The 25724-nt window shown below is 43.2% G+C and overlaps 1 protein-coding gene and 1 long non-coding RNA gene across 2 annotated transcripts; both read right to left on the reverse strand.

Moving 5' to 3' along the window:
• Nucleotides 1-2855: 2855 nt before the first annotated feature.
• LOC116052014 lies at nt 2856-20611 on the reverse strand. The gene is made up of 2 exons (XR_004105476.2): nt 19030-20611; nt 2856-3624 (listed from the first exon to the last, which is right to left on the reverse strand). It is a non-coding gene; the product is annotated as an uncharacterized LOC116052014 (long non-coding RNA).
• Nucleotides 20612-21993: 1382 nt separating this feature from the next.
• LOC116052024 (shaker-related potassium channel tsha2) lies at nt 21994-23840 on the reverse strand. Its single transcript, XM_031302508.2, has one exon. It carries the CDS (start codon nt 23497-23499, stop codon nt 22024-22026), a length of 1476 nt encoding a protein of 491 aa, XP_031158368.1. The 5' UTR covers nt 23500-23840; the 3' UTR covers nt 21994-22023.
• Between the last annotated feature and the right edge of the window lie 1884 nt (nt 23841-25724).

Below are 25724 nucleotides of genomic sequence, written 5' to 3' on the forward strand. Positions count from 1 at the left end.
GCGTAAAGCAAGTCTCCGCTAAAGATATGCGGCAAGTCTATTTTCACGGGAGCCGAGCGGCGTTCGCACGGGGTCAGCCCTATGGTCCCACATTTCTAAGAATTTTTTTTTCACTGAAAATTAGGCCCTATGTTCCCACATTTCTAAGGTTTTTCTTAAAATTAGGCCCTATGTTCCCACATTTCTAGGACATTTTCAAAATTAGGTCTTGTGTTCCTACATTTCCCTTCAATTTAAGCCCTATCCTCCTACAACATTTTTAGGGTTAGGGTTAGGGGGATAAAATCTGATACAAATTTATGATAAAGGAAATGTGGGAACGTAGGGCCTAATTTTGAAAAACATAGGGCCTGATTTTCAGTGAAAAAAAAAAAAATCTTAGAAATGTGGGAACATAGAGCCGTGGGAACATAGGCATGCTCCCGTTCGCGCAGCCGGGCAGGAACTGAAACAGCGAGAGCATCCAGACAATTTACCAAAAGACACCCCCAATATAATATATGTCTCCTTTACAACACCACGGGCAACGAGAGATTAATTTGGAGGACATAATAGACATGACAGATCTTTTTTATGAAGACAACGCCAGGAAAGAGAAGGCATGGAGTTTAACTGTAGGAGAGCCTGGAGGCAAATTTATGAAACCTACTATGGCCACGCCAAGCCTGCCCTTCAATAGCAGTTTGATTGGTTGGGGTTAGGCATTGACCCTCGAGTGGTTAAGGTTAGGATAAGCCAATTGGTCAGGGGATAGGACCTGTACATGTAAGCATGGACGCCTGGCCAATAGTAGTGTGTGAATGCTATTGAAGGGCGGGTCTTGGCGTGGCCATAGTAGGATTCATAATCCTGGAGAGGAAGGTAGATACTAGCTTAATAAACACGTGATTGTTCTGTAAAGTACTTCTAGAGACAATAATATCTGTGAGTCGGACAGGCAAGACGCTCCGCTTCTGAGACGCTCTCGGTGTAGTATGGCGTCTGGCGAGGGACGGAATAAAACTGGAACGCAGCACAGACGTGCCCAGTGGAAAATCGGGGGTTAGTTCTTTGTAATCTGCAATGCGGCAGAGCAACAAACAGCATTTTAGACAATCGACTGACATGACACTCCCTTTCCATTTAACTCTCAAACTAATAAATTGTTTTAGGTTGAGCGGTTGTTGTTTTTTAAGACAGGCTGACCCACAATTTTATTCAACGGTAGGAAACCTCTGCAGTACATTATTGCCCTTAAATTAACAATTAATTGAGTCACACGCGCACACACACACTTCTGAACACCTTCACCAATAAATAAAAAAATGTGCAAAGAAAATCATGATGTTCTGCTGTATAGTCAGGCTGAATTACGTGTGTTTAATTAAAAGTTTATATATTCAACCCTATTAATATGGTTTTGTATGCTATACATTTCCTCGAGCATCTGTAGCTTAATTTTTTTATTTTTTTTCACTTCTCTAAGTTATCAAACGGCAGTTTAAAGAGTGTTTGGGTTTATTTAATTGCACCAGATAATTAAAGAGGCATTTAAAAACGGAATAATCCAGGTGTGATGACCGTGTTCAGATAACAGAGGGACGCCAACGTCATTAAAGCTTCTGTCGTTAATGAGCGGACCCTGAGGTAGATGTTATCGATAATAACATGTATACAGCATTCTGATCAAAACCCACACACAATCAGAAACATTCAAAATCATTCAAAGAAAATCACATGTCAAATGTCTGCCATAAATGCAGTTTAACTGCCTTTTTGTATATTATTTTGCACACAATACATTTCTTCTCATATGGGCAAAGTGTTTTTAATGCAGGCAGACATTTTCATCAGAGCTGCCCACTGAAGCTGCTATGTTTTTTTTTTACCAGCGTTGTAGTCAAGACGGCCTAAACCGAGACTGAGTCGTCACCGAGACCAGAGCGTGTCGAGACCGAGTCAAGACCCAGACTGCATGACACGGTAAAATGTGGGAAACATGTAGCTAATCTTCGCTAAATCATTTCGGATGAAGGATGAGATTTTTGAAGAGTTTTGTTACAGAGGCAGGTTGATGATGTTAGCTTGCTAGCTTTGCTAGCGTCACTTAACGTTAGCTTACCTTTCTGTATGCTTCCTTTCTAAGTGCCGATAAAAATGTGAGGTGGTCCCAGCTGTCTTAGGCTACATCTATATTATGTTTTGGTTTTTAAGCAGAGTTTTGAGCCAAAAGTCAGGGGGAAACACAGCAGAAGATATTCATTTTTTAACCCAAAATGTAGCATTGTCAATGTAGCCTTACTGTGTATTTACTTTTAGATGTTATTTAGCAAATATAGTCCTTACAGTTTAGGTAGCCACATTTTGTCCCCCAGACAGCCAGAGCTTCTTCGCCTGTCTTTTCACTTTTTTTGGGAGTGTGTGGGAGAGGGGATTAACAGGAACACATTTCAAATTAGAAAGTTATTGGTTGAATTTGAAGCAGGAAGTTTTACATCCAATCACAGTAATGATGTTCTCACATAATTCAGACATAATGCACAGGCAGTTTAGTTAGCCCTGCAGTTTTGGTCTTGACCGCTCTTCAAATAAAATCCTGAGTCCTCTTTATCTGAGCCCAAGTAAAAATGCGGGAACGTGCCTATGTTGCCACATTTCTAAGATTTATTTCCAAAATTAGGCCCTATGTTCCCACATTTCCTTTTTCATAAATTTGTATCAGATCTTATCCCCCTTTCTCCCAATTTGGTAGCCAATTACACCCAAACTATTATCCAGTAGCAATGGACTACAGATGGAATGTAACCCTAACCCTAACATAGGGCCTAACTTTAAGAAAAATCTTAGAAATGTGGGAACATAAGGCCTAATTTTCAGTGAAAAAAAATTCTTAGAAATGTGGGAACATAGGGCTGACCCCCAAAAATGTGGTTGATTCCGATACAAGACCCAGACCTTCAAAAAGTCTAGAAAGCCGGAACCAATCTTGAGTACAACACTGTTTTTTTTACTCATAAGGCAAAAATGAAAAAAGAAAAATGAAAAAAAAATTCAAACATGTTAGCAAAAATGTTAAAAATCTACAAAATAATTAACCAATTAATTTCCATATAAAACATATACAGTATGATAATTTAAAAAATATAGTTTTAGCAACCAACTCCACCAGTCGAACAGAGTTATTTCAAACTTCGATGAGCTGTTGTTGTTGTTCCCATGTGTCAACCTTGTTTTCGTCTGTTTACATGCTCTACTTTCCAGGCATGCAATAATATGTTTTGGTTTGAATATGATACGCTGAACGTACAGACAGGACTTACAGCAAGAAGAGCAATCTCCCAACATCTACGAACGAATAAATGGAGGACTCGGTTTAAATATACGTAGCAGATGATTCAAGTAACGTTTGTCGTACCTCAGAGTCCGACTGCTGCAGCTTTGCTCAGTCAGGACGTCCTCTTGTCACAGGAAGGCGTCTCATAGCTCCGTGTTTCCTATGAATGTCAGTGTTTTTATCCAGAGTTTGCTTTATTTCACCTTCATCAGAGAAAGGAAGAAGAGAAGGACGAAGAAGAGGTGGGGAAAGTGGGGATGTCATAATCTTTTGATTTTGGCGAGGCGGAGGAGCGGCTCATCATTCTACCCCTGGAAAAGACAAAGAAAAGATGCTTGTTACGTTACAAACTAAGGTATTCTTTCTTGGGAGCTTGCCTATGTTCCCACAACCCTATGTTCCCACATTTACTTTTTCATAAATTTGTATCAGATTTTATCCCCCTTGCTCCCAATTTGGTAGCCAATTACACCCAACCTATTATCCAGTAGCAATGGACTACAGATGAAATGTAAACCTAACCCTAACATAGAGCCTAATTTTTAAAAGAAATCTTAAAAATGTGGGAACATAGGGCTGTAGGAACATAGGACTGTAGGAACATAGGACTGTGGGAACATAGGGCTGTGGGAACATAGGACTGTAGGAACATAGGGCTGTAGGAACATAGGACTGTAGGAACATAGGACCGTAGGAACATAGGGCCGTAGGAACATAGGACCGTAGGAACATAGGGCTGTAGGAACATAGGGCTGTAGGAACATAGGACTGTAGGAACATAGGACCGTAGGAACATAGGGCCGTAGGAACATAGGACTGTAGGAACATAGGACCGTAGGAACATAGGACCGTAGGAACATAGGGCCGTAGGAACATAGGACCGTAGGAACATAGGACCGTAGGAACATAGGACCGTAGGAACATAGGGCTGTAGGAACATAGGGCTGTAGGAACATAGGACTGTAGGAACATAGGACTGTAGGAACATAGGGCTGTGGGAACATAGGACCGTAGGAACATAGGGCTGTAGGAACATAGGACTGTAGGAACATAGGGCTGTGGGAACATAGGGCTGTAGGAACATAGGGCCTAATTTTCCGTGAAAAAAAATTCTTAGAAATGTGGGAACATAGGGCTGACCCCTCTTTCTTCACATTCAGCAAGAGAAACTCTTGTACACTGTGCAACTTTTAGACAAATGTAAAAGAAAAGAGTAAAGCAAGAATTCTTAAAAAAATAAAAAGCAAACAGGTCAAAGAAGCATCAGTAAAATGCAAAGTGGACGATCCAATTCTCTTCAACTTTGGTACGAAGAGAGCGAAGAGGGCGAGAGCCGTTCTTTTCATAGTTGTACGTTTTATCATGCAAATAAAAAGTTTTCTTATATTAAGTTTTGCATGATTTGCATCCAAGGCAAGGCAACTTTTCTCAAACTTTAACTTAGGATCCAACTATGAACTCTGAAGTTTCTGTAGAACAAAGTTCAAAGTGCATATGTCAGATTTTAATAGATTTATTATTTATCAGATTTGGGAGGGAAAAAAAGCAAAGTAGCCACATTTTTCGGATTGAGGAGCAGTTAACCACGGTCCTCAAAAATCCACCGGTTAGAACGCCAACACAAAGAAAAAGGAAGGTGTAGTGAACGGTGTGTGGATGGATGAAAAGTTAATATTTTCTTTTGCTAACGTTAGATATTTACACAGCTGAAAGACATATTTAGTTCACGAACATATTTAGTTCACGATCGTTCGCTGACGTTAGCTTCTCTGTGTTGCCAGATCTCGCGAGAGTTCGATGCTGAGACAGAAACACATCTCAAAAATAGTCAATTTTCTCCTGATGTGAAAAAAGCCATGTTAGTGTCAGAATGTTCAGGAGATATGTGGCTTGTGAAAAATATTACTCCAATATTTACTTTTGGTGACTATGGGGTGAATGAATCGCTCATAATCTGTGCTCACGTTTACTTCTCCCCATCAACACTCAGGAAAAACCCACGGGACACAGAGACAGGAAACTACGCTGATTTGGGGCGTCTCGGTTCTCAACCGTCTCTGTAAGGCCTTCTTCACACTGCCTGAGTGGCGTGAGCGTGGCATTTCTGTTGCGTGTCAGTTGTGTAGCGGCTGCGTGGCGTTATCTATGTCTTTGCGCACCAAAAACGTGTCTGACGCAGCGCTGCTGCTACTGTTAGCCTTGTCTGGACACATGGATGTTCCCCATTAACATAAACATATATATATACTGATCTGATTACAGCAAAGGCAACATCGGCAGTAATGACGGCAAAATAGACTATTTCCTTCTGTATTGACAGGTGCAATATTAGAAAATCGATAATTATTTATTATTATTTTAAATTACATTTATATCTGCATTTATGTCAAAACCTAGAGACTTTCAAACATCAAAATGTCATTTATTAATATGTATTTGTGTCAAAATGACATATAAACATCTTTTCGTATTCTATTTTGCCTGGAAACCCTTCCAACACGCTTGCGCGTTGCATAAAAAATAGGCGTCGGTCCTATTTCTAGCATGCACGTGTTTTCTGAGATGTGCGTGTCACGCAGGCAGTGTGCACGCTCTAACCTGTTAACACGGGAGCCGAAATAAAAACAGACACGCCACGCAGTTGACGCGCTCACGCCACGCAGCCAGTGTGCAGGAGGCCTAATAACTTAAAAATCCTGTAGACAGGATGTGATGAGTTGCAGGAAGACAACCGAGCAGACGGAGATCCGGACCAGAAACCAGCTGCGTTGTGCGTGTTGTAATCCGGTGAAACTGCTCTCTGTGGTTTGTTGAGCTTCACTTCACTCATATTCACTCATATGATCAGCTGGCATCTGTAAGCATGGCTGCACCGCTGCACGCTGTCCATGTGAATGGAATGTAACTAAGTACATCTACTCCAGTACTGTACTTCAGTCCAAATGTTGAGGTACTTGTACTTTACTTGAGTCTTTTCTTTTCACACCACTTTCTACTTCTACTCCGCTACATTTCAGAGAGAAAAATTGTACTTTTTACTCCACTACATTCATCTGTTCCAGCTTTAGTTACTAGTTACTTTAGTTACTCCACTACATTCATCTGTTACAGCTTTAGTTACTAGTTACTTTACACATTCAGATTACTGCTCACAAAACACATGTAGTTTATACGATGATGGACAGACGATCAACAGGAACGTAATCAACCACGTCATTGAGTTCTAACCCTAAACGGAGAACTTGTTCGTATATGCGTTCACCTTTACTATTTCTCTCAAAAATGATGATGGTGTTGGTAATACTCGTTTACACTCATCTCCTTCTTCTACTTCTTCCAGCGTGCGTGCAGTTGAGTTCTGTTGACAACTATGCGCTGCTCAACATACGTCACATACTCCATTGCTCTGATTGGTTGTAGGTCTATCTGTTGCTCTGATTGGTTGTAGGTCTATCTGTTGCTCTGATCGGTTGTAGGTCTATCTGTTGCTCTGATTGGTTGTAGGTCTATCTGTTGCTCTGATTGGTTGTCCAATTGAGTGCAGAGGCATTTTCTTTCCTGGTTCGGTTGAAACACGCCCCATAATCACAGCCCAATGGAGCAGAGTATGAGTATGACCACGTCAGGCTACAAACCCTCCATCGTACAACTCAACCTTAATCTGACCCCGAGCTGACCTGATTCCAATCAGGTCTTAGCCTCTGCGTTTTAGGCGTTAGTTCAGATTCCCCAAAGTCACACAACAACACAAACAAACTGAGCGATGGAGGCAGCGGTAGAGAAGCAGCTCTCGTGTTCTGCAAAGCTAAAATGAATGACGATGTTTTTTTGTGTGAAAAATCGGTAAAAAGTGAAACAATTCAACAGCAGAAAATCATGGAAAGTCGAGGCGCCTGGGTAGCCCACCTGGTAGAGCGTGCGCTTCATGTACAGAGGCTCAGTCCTCGCCGCAGCAGCTGCAAGTTCAATTCTGACCTGCAGCCCTTTGCTGCATATTGTTCCCCTCCTCTCTCCCCTTTCATGTCTAAGCTGATGGGAGCGTGCCTATGTTCCCACATTTCTAAGAATTTTTTTCCAAAATGATGTTCCCACGTTTCCTTTTTCATAAAGTTGTATCAGATTTTATCCCCCTAACCACTAACCCTAAAACATGTTGTGGGAGGATAGGGCTTAAATTGAAGGGAAATGTAGGAACACAAGACATAATTTTAAGAAAATTCTTAGAAATGTGGGACCATTGGGCTGACCCCGTCCTATCAAATAAAGGCCTAAAATGGCAGGAAAAAAAATGGACAGTCAGAATCTCTGTTGCTATGATAACATAATACAGTGTTTCTCAAATTAGAGGACTGTAGGGGCTACGTGAGATTTTTAACAAAATGTTTTTTCAGTTACAAGGCTGTAGTTACTTCTACTACTGTCTTTTTTTCCAAGTTTGTCGCTTTTTTTGAAGTACCTTCCTTCTTTCTACCGTCTTTTTCCAAGTTTTTTTTTTGCCTTTTTCCATCAGCATTTAAATATTTTCCAGGTCCAAGGCTGTTGTTTAGTAAAATCTCAATTATTTGCGCTGGTTAGGGGGTACATGGCTTAAAAACACTGTTCAAAAGGGGAACATTATTGTAAAAAGCTTGAGAACCTCTGGCATAATACACATCTGATGGGTGGCCAAAAAACTGGAATGAGATCAGTTTTTTCGACAGCTGGTGTAAACCTCCAACGTGTGAAAAGTAAACGTCATGTGGATGTATGTTGTGAACCCGTCGCCATGGCGTCCGCGCCTCAGCAGCTGCTGTCACTGATGGTTTAGCGTCACGCAGCTCAAGGTCTCGTGACTGCAATGCATCAAGCGTAAATGACATAAGAGTCTTTAAATAACGCCGACCCCCCCCCCGCAGACCTGCAGCAACGTGAGGCTGCACAGAGGCACTAAATCACAGCCGACCTGCACCAATAACGGCTTATTCTCATATTTATAGTCCAGGGCGTTCCTCACCATTGTAAGGTTTATAGGTGCAGCACCTAGGCCGAATGAATGTAACTAAAATACTTTTCTCAGATCTAATGATTGAATTTGGACTTTTTTAGCTTAGTTTTGTCTTTAAGCTCTTTGAGAGTTATTTATGTATTATCTGCTCTAGCTTTCCAACATTTTAGACACAGATATGGTTATAATAACGGGAGCATGCCTATGTTCCCTCAGCCCACATTTCTAAGATTTTTCTCCCAAATTAGGCCCTATGTTCCCACATTTACTTTTTCATAAATTTGTATCAGATTTTATCCCCCTTTCTCCCAATTTGGTAGCCAATTACACCCAACCTCTATTATCCAGTAGCAATGGACTACAGATGGAATGTAATCCTAACCTAACCAGTCCTTCCAGAAAAGTTTTTTTGTGATTGTTGCGGGCAAAAATCCTTGATTATGTGTCACGTTTTCTTAAAAAATGTGATGGAATATGCGGGATATTTATGCAATTTTATGCGATGAAATTGCGGGAACTTGCAAAAACTGCAGTTTCATCGTGGCTTCATCGTGGGGTTTGCAGCTTTTCGATGATGTTCACGTTGCGTAATTACGTCACTTCATAACGTTCCCATGGCAACAGGGGAAAACGGCTGCTCTTGTGTGACGTAAACGCAACATTTTTCAACTTTCTGCTAAGATATATGGGACTTTTTTGCAACGAAAATGCGGGGATTATGAAATCATGCAAGCCCTGCATATTTTGCGCGAAAATCCGCAATTTATGCGGCGAAAGTGCGGCGTATTTGAAAAAATCCGCCCCCCCACATAAATATGCAGACTTTGGCTGATTATGCATTGAATTATGCGATCGCATAATCGCGTTTTTCTGGAGGGACTGCCTAACATAGGGCCTAATTTTAAGAAAAATCTTAGAAATGTGGGAACATAGAGCTTAATTTTCAGTGAAAAAAAATTCTTAGAAATGTGGGAAGATAGGGCTGACCCCAATAATAACCGTCCAAAGTTATATGAAAAAAGACACAAAACAACCCCAAAGGAAACAAAAAGGACCAAAAAGAGACACAACACAACTACAAAGAGACCCAAAATGTATGTGGGGAAATTGGTTTTTTTAACTGAAAAACGTAACATTTTCTTGAGGAAGGATACCTAAACCCCGCGCCAAAATAATTGATATTAAAAATAGCAGTTCAGATCATCTCAAACTTACCAAACAACCGATGAACAAGCAGAACATAAACCGTCCTGAGTCAGGGGTTTCATTTACTCAAGCATATTGTACATTTTTGTCAGAAATTACAAATAAATGTATAGATTTCTGTCAAATAAGGTAACACAGAATGGCCTTTACTATACGTGGACCGATCCTTCTTACTGCCATGCGTAGTCCCCCTCACCCCCACCCCCAAAGGCCCATTCTGAGCCAGGAAGAACCATTGACATATATATAATGGAGCAGCAGATCCTGTGTCTCTGGACGGAGACCAGTGAAGTCTCTTTCCCGGTGATGGCTGAGCGTTACTGAGCAGCCTCCAACTGAGCTTGAAGACGTAGATGTGACGTGAGCAACCTGTCTGAAAGTTGGAAGTCTTCTGGTAGCTGTGCCAAGAGAAATCTCAATCATTCCCAATCTAGCAGAGACGGAGAGCGTAGGTATATGTAAGGAGATAACATAGACACAGGCTAATTATTGATCACTAAAATGATAGTTAACATTAGTAATTAAACTTAAACAGCTAATGGAAGTCCAAACTGCCTGAGAGCTTCTCCTGTACTATACGGTAATTCCTCTACTATTCGACAGTAAGTCTCGTGGTTATGACCCAATCGTTAGCCTATTTTTATAAAAACGTCTGCTACGGAGCCATAACGTGAGGTACAAGGTAATGGAGCCTTTTATACATTGTCGTGTTTCTTTAGAAATAAACAATGGACAAATAGAGTCTTTAAACGCTTCAGATGTAAAGTTATTCTCTGTCAAAGTGACGTCAAAATGAATGGAAGTCAATGGGATGCTAACGGGAGGTGATGGCTTGGTAGCATCAAAATGGCGCCATAGGAGCTACGCGGTCCGAGGAGAGGCTTACCCCCTTGGGAGGAACCCTATACTTCCTCACCTTACTTCCTGCTTTGCTCCCGTCAGAACTACTACGGCCACTAGAGGGCGCCGCCACTAGAAACCTAAATATAGTTCAGAATTGCTGCTTGAACAAACGACTTATGGGAGCATGTTTCGGAGGAAGACAGTCTCAAACATGGTGTGTTTTGTGCCATGCCCGCTTTACCTCAATGCTACTGTGTGTTTGTCTTTCATCAAGTGGAAAAAGGGGTGGGTTGGGTCGAGGTTGGGTGGAGGTTAGGTGGAGGTTAGGTGGAGGTTGGGTTGGGGGTGTAACTCACTGCAGGCCACTTGAGGCTTGAGGACAGATTCCATGAGCGGTGACAAAGACGCTAACAATAGCTGTCAGAGTGTAACTCTGCCCCGTCAACAGCAGCCGTGTCATCCAAGGAGAAACCTGTTTACCTCCGCCTGCATATGTTCAGAGAGGACACGCAGGAGAGGGAGGACGAGAGGGAGGGAGGAGGAGACTTCATAGGGAAAGGTTTGGACCAAAAGCCCTCCCATGGGGGTCATAATGTTGCCATAATGTAGTCAGACACTTAGAATAATAATCTGAGCCTGTCAGCGGCAAAACGAGCACTTTTATGAAGGTAAAGATGCACAAACTAACATTGTAGCTTGTTTCTCCGCTGCCCGACTGCTGCGATCTCGCTTAATACTGGACCAATGTCAACGATTGTTGTTCCCATCACTCACTTAGACACAAAACAACCTGATCTCACAGAATTCCGTGAAATGAACACTGAACACGGCCCCTTAACTCAAAATCTGTGGCAGTTTCACAGAATCGCCAAAAAATCCGTGATGGGCCCACGGAAGAATTCCGTGAAATGAACACGGCCCCTTAAGTTAAGAAAAAGGTCGTGGGTGGGCTTACGTTTCCATGACACGCGGGACAACAACGGTTTGCGTTTAGGAAAAGAAAAATGGGACGGCCGTATACAGCGGACAGGTTGAGTTTAGGAAAAGAACAACGGGACGGTTGGGTTTAGGAATCGTGACATGCGGGACATGATCCCCGGTCTCCTGGGTGAAAGTCCTGTGTTGTTTGACCCATCCAATTCCCCAACCAACCTCCTTACGCGGATTTTTGGACTTTCATACTACTCTCTACCGTTCTTCTCTTAATGCTACGTCATCTTCTCCTTGGCCGTGGTGGCCACACGGAATTTTCACACATTCCATTATGTTCATTTTCAGGTTCATAATTGTAATTTGAGATTGTCTCAGAATAGGTTTACATGGTTTAATTAAAAAACAAAAAAAATACACCATATTTTAGTTGTACTGCACATTGCTGCAGCTACTCTTTTCACCCTGTGTTCAGGTCTCTTTTTTAGCTACAGAGTGAGACCTCTCACTGCTGGAACATCTTTGTTGGCAGTCGCACATGATCAGTAGCTAGGTAAGATCACATGCTCAGTAGCTAGGTAAGGACTACATGAGCTAGCTAGCTGTTTCTCCAACTTCAGTAGTACAAGGCAGGATTAGCCGGGAGACTTCTTCTAAACGAGGGCGCACTTCCAACTTTGTGGAATACCTGCAGAACAGGGACATGGAAGTAGTTCTATACAATGTATTTTGTAGATTAGGGTGAATTTGTATGTTGTAGCAGTGTTTTGTCATTGAGCATTGCCATTAGCATGCTAACGGTTAGCCCCCTAGCCCCCTCGTCTCAGCTAGTGACGTAGAAAGCCGTGCCGATTTTGACCAGCTCACCCAGAGACTGAAGGCAGGACACATTCAGAAACCGTATCTCACTCTAAACACCATGGGTGTTTTTTTTCAAAGTTTGTATGCGTTTGAAAGCACCAGAGACACAACATAACACCACAAATCATAGAAAAAGTGATTTTTTTCATAATATGGGCACTTTAACAGTTTGTGATCATTTCATGGAATTCTGTGAGACCAGGCTGCACAAAAACATAGGGAAATAGGGTCCAGGTTGAAAAAAAACCCGGAAGATCCCCTTCAACGATGTAAATTAAACCTCCTGTGTGAGTCGTCATCAGTGGAACGGAGAGCAGCTGGTCTGAGGAAAGGTATAAAAGCTGCAGCGAGCCAGAACAACTTTCACACACAACTCTCTTTGGACACGTGTGAACAGCTTCAGAAAAGGTCTCGTGGTTTTGAAGTTATTCTAATATTGCTCCAGGAAATCAGCTACTTTAAAACTAGTTTAATGTTTAGGATTTGTTTCTTCAAACTATAGCCGAAGGAAACTAACCCTGACTGTTTTATGAAACGGGGATGATATTTATGTAATGTAGTTTCAAAATAAGGTTTTCTAACGTCTCTTTATGGAGGGGAAAGTTCAGGAGAAAAATAAACATTTTAAAGGTTAATTCCCCCAAGAAATCACAACAACACAAATCTAACGCTGCTCAAGTCTGCACCTTCAAAATTAAAGAATCTGGCTCTGCTCGTAATTTACAGGTTACCCCCCCCCCCCCCAATCAAAACTGGCCAGTGCACCCCCCCCCACTCTCCTCCCAAAATCTAATAATAATTTTCTATACATAGACATTTGCATCATAACTTGATGCAAAAAAATATCACCAGAATGTGGGAAATGCAGTGTTTGATATGCATTACACACATACGCACACATAGACACACACACACGCATACACTCATATACACACACACACACAGACACGCATACACTCACACACACGGAGAAACACACAACCACACACGCACACATACACACACACGCATACACACAAGCACACGTACACACCCACGGAGAAACACACACACACACAACCACACACGCACACATACACACTCACACACACACTCACAAACACACCTGACACACATTATTTAATAGCGGTAGATTTGACATCATCAAAAATATGCTGCCTTCAAGTGCGGTGGGAAACGTGCGAGTCTATAAAGGATCAGACAGAAAACAGTGAAAATGTGAAATATAAAATATAATAATACACTTGACATTTGATCGCTTTTTTCAATATTTTTGTCGACGCTTTAATCAACACTTTCGTTGCTTTTTTTTGGGACGTTTTTGTCGCTTTTGTCAACACTATTTTTCATGGTTTTTTTTGTTTAGTTTTTCCCAACATTGTTGGCGCTTTCTTGGACATGTTTTCATATCTGTCACTTTTGGTCGAGCTCTATAAAGGATCTGATGGAAAACAAAAAACCATGAAATAAAAAGTCTGCTTGTGCTAGATTTGGGGGTTAAAGAACCCAACAGGAGCGTGAAAAATAACGATGTCAAGACTTTGGAGCGTGGGACTTTAACGAGGTTAACGAGATGCAGCCTTTGTGACGTCCACATACTTTTGGCCCTTTACTGTCAATATGACCCAGGCAGAAAATAAAAGGGAAGTCTTTAAAAACTGTAAATCTACTTTTAACCCTTATGTTGTCCGAGGGGCAAATTTGACCCGTTTTCAAAGTTTTTTTATATCCCAAATATGGGTTTCTTTCATCCAAATTGCCCAAAAATAACATGGTTGCATGGATGCACGTTGAATGGAAGCCATAAAACATCCTTTGCATGTAAAATTGATGATTACTTTCATTGAATTATGGGTGTTTTATTACATTTTATAGCATTTAAAACAATGTTTAAATGGTCTCAAAACAGTATAAACTTTGACAAAAAACTGTGATCCACTCAACATCCTCTTATCTTAACTATCAGCCTAAAATAATTCATACTTTCTGCTGTTTTTAACAAAAGAATTAGGGAAAATGTCACATAAATTAGTTTTTTTGACCATGAATAAACAAAGCTTTGAAAAAAGTGACAAAATCGTCACAAATTAATTTTCAATTTTGACCCATAAGGACAAAAAGTTGATGGTTGACAGGACGACGACACAAGGGTTAAGTGCAGAAGAGTCCACGGTGATGGCACTAAAGCCCCAAACTATTTTATGTTGAAGGAATTTAAACAGGGAAGTTCTGAAGTGAAAACATTTCAGCTGCAGCTGAGAGAAATGTGAAGCTGCAGGATGATCCAGCTGTGGTGTCAGCTGCAGACGCTGCTGCCACCTGCAGGCGCACATCTGTACTGCAGCTGTCAGCAGCTTTTTACACATGATCCTGCAAAAAAAAAATATAGCAACGCAGACGGAGAAGCTGCTGCTGTTCTCGATCAAAGTTATCCCTCCTGTTGACCTCGGGTCAAATTTGACCTGTTTTCAAAAAGTTTCTATATCAGAAATTTGGGTTTCTTTCAACCAAACTGTAAAAGAAAATAACGTGGATGGTTCCCTACGACGCTCTTCACATGTAAAATAAATGATCAGTTCACTACTTTCATTGAATTTGGGTGTTTTTTATGAAATTTTATAGCATTTGAAAGAAAAAAATGACAAGAACGTTGAAAAAAGTGACAAAAAGTCCAGGAAAAACTTCAGAAACGTAGCGAAAAACATCAATAAAGCGCCGAACAAAATCTACAAAAACATCGAAAAAAGTGACAAAACGACAAAAAGGCCGGGAAAAGTGACGAATGTCGAAAAAGAACAACTAAAGTTTTGACCCAGAAAAACAAAAAGTTGCATGGTCGACAGGGAGACAACACAAGGGTTAAAAGTGAGGTTTTAGTGGGTTTTAAGGCAGCTACACACCGGGCCAATAATCGGCCGTCAGACCGTCTGGCGAGGTCGGTGACTCGAGTCTGGTCGGTGTGTTCCGTGCCGTCGTCCGTCCGAGGAGCCGTCGGCCTTCATTTTGGCCGACCTGACATGTTCAGTCAGAGACGGGACAGTCAGAGACGGGACAGTCAGAGACAGGACAGTCAGAGACGGGACAGTCAGAGACAGGACAGTCAGAGACAGGGCAGTCAGAGACAGGACAGTCAGAGACAGGGCAGTCAGAGACGGGACAGTCAGAGACGGGACAGTCAGAGACGGGACAGTCAGAGACAGGGCAGTCAGAGACAGGACAGTCAGAGACGGGACAGTCAGAGACAGGACAGTCAGAGACGGGACAGTCAGAGACAGGACAGTCAGAGACAGGGCAGTCAGAGACAGGGCAGTCGGGACTCACCCGGAAATGGGGAGCGGATGAGCTTCTCAAAATCTGACGAAAATCTTTTGAACTGACCTTTGTTGATCTGAAATGAAGACAGATTCAGCAACTGCACGGCCTATTTCTCTCTTCAAATGTTTTCAGAAACACGTTTCGGTGAACTATTTTAGTCCAATATGAGATCGTATTCTGACCGCCCGGTTGAAAAATCCAAAATCCGGAAGCAGCAGCCAGACTCAGGTGACGCGTTCGTCCAATCAGCTGCTGGTTTTCATTTTTTAGGCGACAATACAGATTAGCGCCGCCTGCTGTTATGGAGACGTATTACGTCTCGTCTCTTCGGTGTTCTGAGGCATTTTTTTGACCAACTCGGGGAGACTGATCAGTCACACTGCCTTTTCTGCCGACGGTCGGCCGTCTGGATGGTCTGTAACGGCCTTAACCCTTGTGTTGTCCCATCGACCATTAACTTCTTGTTTTTCTGGGTCAAAACTTTTTTTACATTTTGGACGTCTATTTTCGACACTTTTCTTGCTTTTCCACCAATGTTTTTGTCACTTTTTCCCAACGTTTTTTTCTGCACCTTTTTAACGTTTTTGTGTGTTTTTTTTTCCCTACGTTTTTGAAGATTTTCCCGACATTTTTGTCACTTTTTTCAACGTTCTTTTAAAAAAAAAAAAATTCTAATGCTATGAAATTGAATAAAACTTGTGAAGAGCGATGTAGGGAACCATCCACGTTATTTATTTAGAAAATTTGGTTGAAAGAAACCTACATTTCGGATATACAAATATTTTGAAACTGGGTGAAATTCGACCTGAGGACAACAGGAGGGTTAACCAACGAACAAAAGCCTCGTTAAATGATTTAGTTTGATTTCTTGTTTAGAATCTGAGTTTCTGTGCACAGAATCGTGCCAAAGCTCCACTTTAAATCTTGTGTTTACCAGAGATGTTCTCACGTTTCTTAGAAATAACTCATTCAGCGTGAAAACAACATAAAAATCTGACTGATTAATGTTAATCTGACTTGACTAAGAAGGGGCACCAGGCTGCAGCTAAGGATTATTTTGGTATACGACTAATCTGGGGGTTTTTTTGTCTTCCTTTTGGGCTCCTGTGCATGTTTGACCTCACCTGCTCAAGGCCCTGTTTACACGTACATGGTTATTTTTACAAACGGAGACATTTCCCTTCGTTTGTGCCTTTCGTTTACATGCAAACGGAGAATTCGCCTCTGAAAATGATTCCTTCTAAAAACTCCGGCCAGAGTGGAGATTTTAGAAAACTTTGTTTGCACATTTGCATGTAAACTGAGACAAACGGTTTAGGCAGCCGACGTCAGAGAGAGAGGAAGTGAGTCATTGTTGTCGTTGCTATTTTCAGGATTCTGATTGGCTAACGTGGGCTTGAGCTTCTCGTTACACCGCCACCTACAGGTTTGGCGTGCTCTTGACGGTGTTGACGGCATATATATACACGGGTTTGTGTAAACGAACACTTTTCTGAAAACTGACAGCTGTGCACGATGTTATTTTTGAAAACGGAGAGGGTGAAAAGTCCGTTTTTGAAAATAGCCGGCCACGTGTAAACGTAGCACAAGTTTGTACACCTGGGAATGTCACCTAGTCGTCCTGTCTCTGCCTTAAAGGCCCTGAACACACCTGAACACACACACAGCTGTTTATAGTTAAATTGGCTGATTGGATCTTTTCCAGGACTGTGTAGGTGTGGTTAGACGTGGTTTCATCTTTTTTTTTTTACCATTTTGATGCTTTATCTATTTATTTTTTTTCTACTTTTTTGACTGTTTTTCCAGTTGGTTTTTTCAATGTTTTTTTCGCTTTTTTTTTTATAAAATCCATGCAGACATGTCCCGGGACCTCCCTAGATAGTTTAAGATCTCAACACAATGTTGAACCCAAAGTTACGCCCTTGGTTAAACCTCTACTTTTAATGCCGTGGGTCAACTGAAACGATCCCAAAAGGACGAATACGTCGCTCGCTCCTGATTGGCTAGAAGAGGCTGAAACGTCAACACACAATGAATATGACATCATACATAGGAGTAGATTTCGGGGCGGATGCAGGAAATGTGCAGCGTTTTATTTGACATTTGTGTTGCACGTTTAAAAGTTACTTTTGACTTTTTTTGTCACTTTCGCCGATTCAGGGAAAAAGTCGTAATATTTCAAGAAAAAAGTCGTAATATTTCAAGAAAAAAGGCGTAATATTTCGCCGATTTTCGTCACGCTTTTTTTAGTTTTTTCCCGACATTGTTGGAGTTCTTTTGGACATGTTTTCATTTTTGTCACTTTTTGCCAAGATCTATAAACGATAACTAACATAAAACAGAAACTGTGAAGTATAAAGTCAACTTGTTCTATATTTGGGGGTTAAAGAACACAACAGGAGCGTAAAAAATAAAGACGTCATTTCTGGTGATTTTCACGTCTGGTCTTTTAAACTTTGCAGCGTATGACTTTAACAAGATTCACAAAATGCAATTTCTTAAAAAATAAAAAAAAATCCTGAAACAAGTGTGATGTTTTGAATATGCATACATTTTTGAACAACAAAGGAGAATAATAATTTCCTTTTGCACCATAAATTGATGCAGAAAAGGCAAAAATTAAGTGTTTGACGTTCTTAATAATGTAAATTTTATTAATCCTGCAAGGGGATATTCCAATGTTTATTACACACATTACACACAGGCCTGGATTACACACTCAGTACCTCTACATGCACTAATGGAGAGATGTCTGAGTGAGGGGGCTGCCCATGGAAAGGCACCCCCGAGCAGTTGGGGGTTCGGTCCCTTGCTCAAGAGCACCTTGGCAGTGCCCAGGAGGTGAACTGGCACCAACAGGGACGACCCTTGACATCATATTAGAGCCGGGACGATGTGCCTGTTGTCCCGATTGGATTCTTTCACGATACATGGGCGCCGATTGGATTTGTATTGCGAATTTCATTCATTGCGATACGACTTTACATTGCGATAAACATTACAACTTTTTTTCTGAAATATTACAATTTCTTTCCTTGAAATATTACTTTTTTTTCAAAATATTAAGACTTTTTTTTCTGAAATTTAATGACTTTTTTTCTTAAAATATGCTGCATTCTGGCTGCTGTCTGTAGATTCCTTCATCACAACTCGTATTCTTCCGGATGTTTCATACCAGATGTTGTAACAGCGGTGATGTTGTGTATAGTTTAGGGTCCTCGCCACCACCAGACTAATCAGCATTGCAGATTGAACATGTAGCTGGACTTGAATGGCCTTCTTCTGACTGAAAGTACTGCCAAACTACACTTTTTCTGCTCACCAGTTCCATTTCCACTTCCTCACAGTCTACTGCATTGAACGCTCCACCTACGTAAACACCTTCCTGTAATCAACGGCGCCGTCATTACATCGACCAGCGTAGTGCAAGCTTAGGGTTCGGTGGAAAAAAATTCTAAGATTCAGCAGAAACCCAACCCCGTCAAAAAGCCCAATATTCAGCCCAATCAGAAGCCAAATCCTGGATTCGGTGCATCCCTTTTATAAAAATGAATAAACTTGTGCTGGTTATACTCACCTCCCTCTGTGACCAGCCGGTGGTATGAATCCGTTGGTCATCTGAAGCTGAAGAGCCGTCCGTCCGTCTGTCTGCAGTTAACCTCCGTCCATCCGTCCATCCGTCCATCCGTCCGTCAGATAATAATCCAACAGGACGTCCTCTTGGACCGTTTTTTATTCCATCAGTTTGTTTAAAAATCCCCTTGTTTTCCATCCTGTTTGGGCGTGAATGATTCGTCCCGGGAGTCCAGATGAGTAAGGTGCTTTGATGACGGCGCTAATTACGGAAACCTCGAACGCAGCAGGTGACCTGTTGTCTCACTGTGAAATAAATCTCTGCGTCGAACCTGGACTGGTCGCTAAATATATAAGTGCTAAAATATTGAGACTGGAAAGCGTTTGAGACTGAAAGTTGACATTTTTTGAAAATTAATTTTGCGATTTCAACTACAGTAGCTCAACTGATACAGTTTTGTGTCAGCAATGTACGGAAGCAAAAAAAAGCGCCAAAATAATTTCCATTTTAACATTTTTTTTTTTTTTGTGATTAACAATTTTTTATTCAATTTTTTTTTTTTGCATTTTCAAAAATTAAATGTTCAGGGATTTGCAGTCACTCCCGAAGTTGAATATAACATAATTGGAGAGATGTTTTTAAAAAAAAAAAAGGTTAATTTAGTAACTGATCTGTTCAGTTTCTTGAAGTTTTGCAATTTCAAAAAATAAAATTCAGATTTTGGCCTTTTAGGGCTGCCATACCTGGCTGCTGATATGCAACAAAAAGTGGCAAAATGTCATTGTTTTTACATCTTTGTATTAGATTTAGTTTGTTTATATAACTTGTGTTAATCCAGTAAGCGTTGCTGTTCAAATTGTTCTTTTACTGTCATTTGTTGCTTCCGAACATTTTACAACAACACTAATATCCAAAAATACCCAAAACCAGAATCAATTAAGCTCTAAAAAAATCCAAAATGTCATATTTTTCTTTTACAAACTATTGAATGTGATGGGTTACTTTTTCCTTTTTCTACATCGTGACTGAGAAAAATAAAGATTTCAAAGCTCAACTGAGTCTCAGGGAACTTGCGACGGACATTTCTTTCTCATCATATTCAACACAATATATTTTAAACCTAAAATAGCCGACAATTAGAATAACTGTTAGTTGCAGCCCAGTTTTCGAGCGTCTGTGTGGATCATATTCTCTGTGTGACTGAGATGTATTGGACCACAGCTCACATGAGTGTCTGTAAATATGTTATATTTCATACTTTTTTAACTGCTGGAGGGTGAAATGACGCAACATGGAGGCTTCCACAACATGGTGGTTCTGTGGCCTCCACGGCTTTCACTCCTGTGGCTGCAGACAATACAGAAAAGTCTGGAAGGTTGCTATGGAAACTGCATCCACTGCAGAGGCGCAGCGCTGCTTCTCGGCCACACAGGGGCGCTCTTGGTTTGGGGGAAAAAAAGCTGCACCTGATTTCATAATGCTTTCTACAAACATGGAGCTATGAGTGAGTGTGTGTGTGTGTGTGTGTGTGTGTGTGTGTGTGTGTGTGTGTGTGTGTGTGTGTGTGTGTGTGTGTGTGTGTGTGTGTGTGTCTACATGTGTGTGTGTGTGTCTGTGTCTACATGCGTGTGTGTGTGTGTGTGTCTGTGTGTCTGTGTGTCTACATGTGTCTGTGTGTGTGTGTGTGTGTGTGTGTGTGTGTGTGTGTGTGTGTGTGTGTGTGTGTGTGCACGCGCGCCTCCCGCATCTGTGCATGAAATTGGTCCTGTTTGTTGTTTCTGCTTCACACAGACAGAAATCAAAATCGAATGTAAACTTTAAACCTGCGTTATACTCTACGCCAATAAATTACGCATCATTTACTAAGAGAAACATTGAAAAAACAAACAATAATAAAGTGCTGCAATTGGGCAAAAGGCTGATCGTTGCGAAGAGTCCCCCCCTCCTCCCTCCCTCCCCCCCCTCCCTGACTCACGTCGCGCTAATGGAAGACTGTTCCAGATGAGGAAAGTTTGCTATAATCCATCCTGTGGCGAGATGACTTCCCCTCTCGATGGCACAAAGAGAGAAGCTCTCCGTGCAGTCTGAAGTCAAAGCAGAGCGCGGGATGAACACCCCCACCCCCCCTTTCTCCGCGCGCAAACTGATGCGTAATGATCCAAACCATAGGCGTAGATTTCAGATGCAGGGGGATATCCCCACCCCACCCCCCAATATTTAGAAGAGCTAGATTTGGTAAGGTATAAAATAACGCTCAACACCTTGCAGCGCACGTTGGCGTTGGAGTGTCTTTCTTTCTCTCTTTCTCCAGGAAAATGACGCTGCCTTCAAGTGCGCTTGCAAAACGTCGAGATCTAGAAACGATCTGACTATCAGTGTCCATCAAGGGTGTAGGTTTTGTTCCAACATTGGGGGGGGTACACATAACAGTTGAACCTGGGAGGGGTCCTCCCTTAGATAAAATATTTAGCGTCAAACACTTCATTTCCTGCATGGTGCATTTTTATGCACAACAACAATTTGAGTATATAGACACAATTATTGTTTTCCGTCAGATTGTTTATAGCTCTCGACATTTACTATATTTTGAGGGGGGGGGGTTAGGGGACAAATCTACCTCTTTGGCCTGTAGCTCACCCAGTAGAGCGTGCGCCCCATGTAGGTAGGCTGAGTCCTTTGCAGCGGCCCGGTTCGATTCCGACCTGCGGCCTTTTGCTGCGCGTCATCCCCCATCTCTCTCTCTCTCTCTCTCTCTCTCTCTCTCTCTCTCTCTCTCTCTCTCCTCTTTCCTGTCTATCCACTGTCACTATCTTACAAAGGGAAAAGCCCCCCCAAAAAACAATCTACCTCTTCTAAATATTGGGACACATATCACATACACCCCACCTCAATTTCGATTAAATCCAGCCGAATGCAGGATATGGAAGTGTTTGACTCTCCAAAATGTTCAACAACCACCAGCCCCCGTCAATGTTTAAACAAACTCTACTGCCCCACTCAGACGTCTGTGAGCTTCCCGGTGTAGGTTTTGCGCGGGCTGCAGTTGGTGTATTTGATGGATTCCGCGTCCGCGTTGCTGTCCACGAAGTCCGACTTGCACAGAGACGGCTTGCTGTCGCTCCTGTTGAACTCCCCGAACTGCACCTGCTGCTGCTGCTGCTGCTGCCCGCAGGTCACGTGCGTGTACTGGAACTGCTCCTCGTGCTCCGTCTCCCGGTGATAAAAGTAGTTGAAGTTGGACACGATGACGGGCACCGGGAGCGCGATGGTCAGCACGCCGGCGATGGCGCACAGCGAGCCCACGATCTTCCCCCCGATGGTCACGGGACACATGTCCCCGTAACCCACGGTTGTCATGGAAACCACAGCCCACCAGAAGGCGTCCGGGATGCTGCTGAAGCCCGAGTCCGGGTCGTCCGTCTCCGCGAAGTACACCGCGCTGGAGAACAGGATGACTCCGATGAAGAGGAAGAAGATGAGCAGGCCGAGTTCGCGCATGCTCGCCTGCAGCGTCTTCCCCAGGATCTGCAGCCCCTTGGAGTGGCGGGACAGCTTGAAGATGCGGAAGACGCGCACGAGGCGGATGACCCTCAGGATGGCGAGCGACATGGCCTGCTGGCCGTTGCCCTGGTGCTCCGCGAGCTCCAGCCCGAGCGTGATGAAGTACGGCATGATGGCCACGATGTCGATGGTGTTCATGATGTTCTTGAAGAACGCCGCTTTGCTCGGGCACGCGAGGAAGCGCACCAGCAGCTCGAAGGAGAACCAGATGATGCACAGGGTCTCCACGATGAAGAACGGGTCCGTGAAGGGGTTCGCTTTCGTCTTTGCGCGCGCGGTTCCGTTCCCGGCGAGCGGCTCGTCAAACGTCCTGGCGTCCTCGCGGAACTCGGGCAAAGTCTCCAGGCAGAAAATCACAATGGAGATGAGGATGACGAGCACGGAGACGATGGCGATGCCCCGCGCGGGCCCCGAGCTCTCCGGGTACTCGAACAGGAGCCAGACCTGGCGCTGGAACTCGCTCTCCGGCAGCGCGCGCTCCTCCTCCTTAATAAACCCCTCGTCCTCTTTGAAATTCTCAATCACAGCCTCCCCCAGCTCGTAGAATTTAATCTCCTCCATGAAGATGTCCACGGGCACGTTGACGGGTCGGCGCAGCCGCCCGCCGGACTGGTAGTAGTACAGGATGGCGTCGAAGCTCGGCCGGTTCCGGTCGAAGAAGTATTCGTTGCGCAGCGGGTCGAAGAAGCGCATTCGCTTGCGCGGGTTCCCCAGCAGCGTGGCGGGGAACTGCGCGAGCGTCTTGAGCTGCGTCTCGAAGCGCAGCCCGGAGATGTTGATGACCACGCGCTCGCAGCACTCCTGGTGGTCCAGCTGGGTCTCCGACGCTCTCTCGGGCGCGTACACATCCTGCGCGGACAGCCCGGCCAGAGCCACAGTCTCATCCAGGTTCTCCCCGGGCACCACTGTCATCTTTCTCCCCCCACCGCCCCGGAAAAAGGGCGACACTTCCCCGCAGCCTCAGTCCTCTATGGTCCCCCTCCTGGCTCCGAGACTTCCGCGCGTATTTTGGAGCGGTTTTTCTCTCTCTCTCTTTTTCTCTCACTTTCTCTTTCGCCGTCACGTCTGCGGGTGAGCTGCTTCCACTGGCATTTTTTTGAGCCACTAACCCCCCCACCCGACCCCGCCACCTCCACGATCACCTTTTTCCCCGTCCACGCGCTGGCTGCTGTAGTCTGGGCTACCCGCTCCGCTCTGCTGTCACATTCGCTGCATCCTAAGCAGGCTTTGCCCTCCCCGAACTGACGTGTGGCGCGTGTGTCTGTGTCTGCAAGCTCTCTCTCTCTCTCTCTCTCTCTCTCTCTCTCTCTCTCTCTCTCTCTCTCTCTCTCTCTCTCTCTGTGGGGGGGATAAAAACACATGCACACACATATGCTCATTATGAATCTGATCCAGATATTGAGGAACAAACACGCGCAACGTGATGTCGATTTTAAAGGGAGAGCATGTCAGGAATGTGGAGACTTTGCTGCACACAGTGTCGTGCGTAATGAACCTGTTGTCTCCAGCGTGGCACGGCACGGCACGGCACGGCACAGGCTCAAGGTTATCACTTGACATGTTGTTTATGGTGAAATGGGATGGGGTATTTGCAAACGGGAACACGCAGTCGTGATTGCAGGACAGTTTAATAGCGTTACAAAAAAAAAGACGTGAAAAGAGCGAGACATTTCGTGCAAAAACATGCGCTTTTCATGCAAGAAATGGTCGTTTTTTCCACTCGATATGATTCGGAATGAATACCTGTGGCTCAGGGTTTTGTCTCCCTCCCATCCTTTTATCCACATAAACACACACATAAAGCAGGGGGGGGGGGACCGGGACAGAGAGAGGTTCTGCAATGTCACGCTGCAGCCGTTTAAACCTTGCTGATGTTTCCACAGCAGCCCTGAACGCGGCTCAGCTGCTCCACAAGTTGTGCACGACTTGATCCGTCATGCCTGCAGCAAGTTGCAGCGTGCACGGACAGCAGAGCCTGCGCGAACCAATCTGCTGCCCCATGGGCAAGGCTTGAGCTGTTTCTGTCGCTTCTTTCCATGTGTTTTGTGCCCCCTTTTTCAGCTTTTTTTTATGTTTTAGACGCTTTCTTTGTTGTTTTTGTCACAAAACCTCCAAATAACGTAAAAAACTGTTAAAATAGCATCAAAAAAGCCAAAATAGGGACACATACATTGAAAAAAGAGACAAAAAAGTAACAAAAAAAGTAACAAAAACGTCAAAAAAACAACAAAAAAGGCTAGAAAAACGACTCAGAAAGCATCTAAAATGTTGAAAAAAGCAATGTTTTTTGGTTCCCTTTTCAGCTTTTTTGTTTCAGACGCTTTCTTTGTCGTTTTTGTTCCCTTTTTCATGTTTCTTTCGGCTTTTTTTGTTGTTTTTTCAAAATTTTAGACGCTGACTTTTTTTTTACACTTTGTTGTTTTTGTCGCCTTGTTTTGGACGTTCTTGTCACTTTTTCTGGCTTTTTTGGCTCTTTTTCTATTGTTTTTGTCACTTTTTTTCGACTTCTTTGATTCCTTTTTCATTGGGTTTTTTTGTTGCCCTTTTTTTTTTAAGATTATTTTTTGGGGCTTTTTTAGGCCTTTATTTTGACAGGACAGTTTAAGACATGAAAGGGGAGAGACAGGGGGAATGACATGCAGCAAAAGGCTGGAGGTCAGAGTCGAACCCGCGGCCGCTGCGTCGAGGAGTAAACCTCTGTGCGCCTGCTCTACCAACTGATCAAACCCGGCCTTTTTTGATGCCTTTAGCACGTTTTTTGAATGTTTTTGGACGTTTTTTCTTAAACTATGAGCTTTTCTTCACTCATTTAGCCGGACGGCCCTTTAGCATTCACGGCCCTGCTGACGGAAACTGAAGCTGCACAGAGTTTTAATTCTGTGTGAAACTTGAAAACAGGTTGAACTTCGCAGCAACATGTCTCTGGGAGGAAGGGAAACACTGCTGCTCTGCAACAAGTCAAGAGGGGGGGGGAGACGGAAAGAAGCCGAGTTTCTGGGCTGCAGCTCAAAGCAGTGACGTGTTTCCCTAAAATAGCTGCGTTTCTCTCAGGGCTGCAGGAAAAGTTTCTGTTCCCATGGAACGGCCCGGGGGAGCAGCGGGGGGGAAACTGCACGAAACACAACAAAAAAAACACA

This window comes from Sander lucioperca, chromosome 20 (genome assembly GCF_008315115.2).
Source record: "Sander lucioperca isolate FBNREF2018 chromosome 20, SLUC_FBN_1.2, whole genome shotgun sequence".
Classification (NCBI taxonomy): Eukaryota; Metazoa; Chordata; class Actinopteri; order Perciformes; family Percidae; genus Sander; species Sander lucioperca.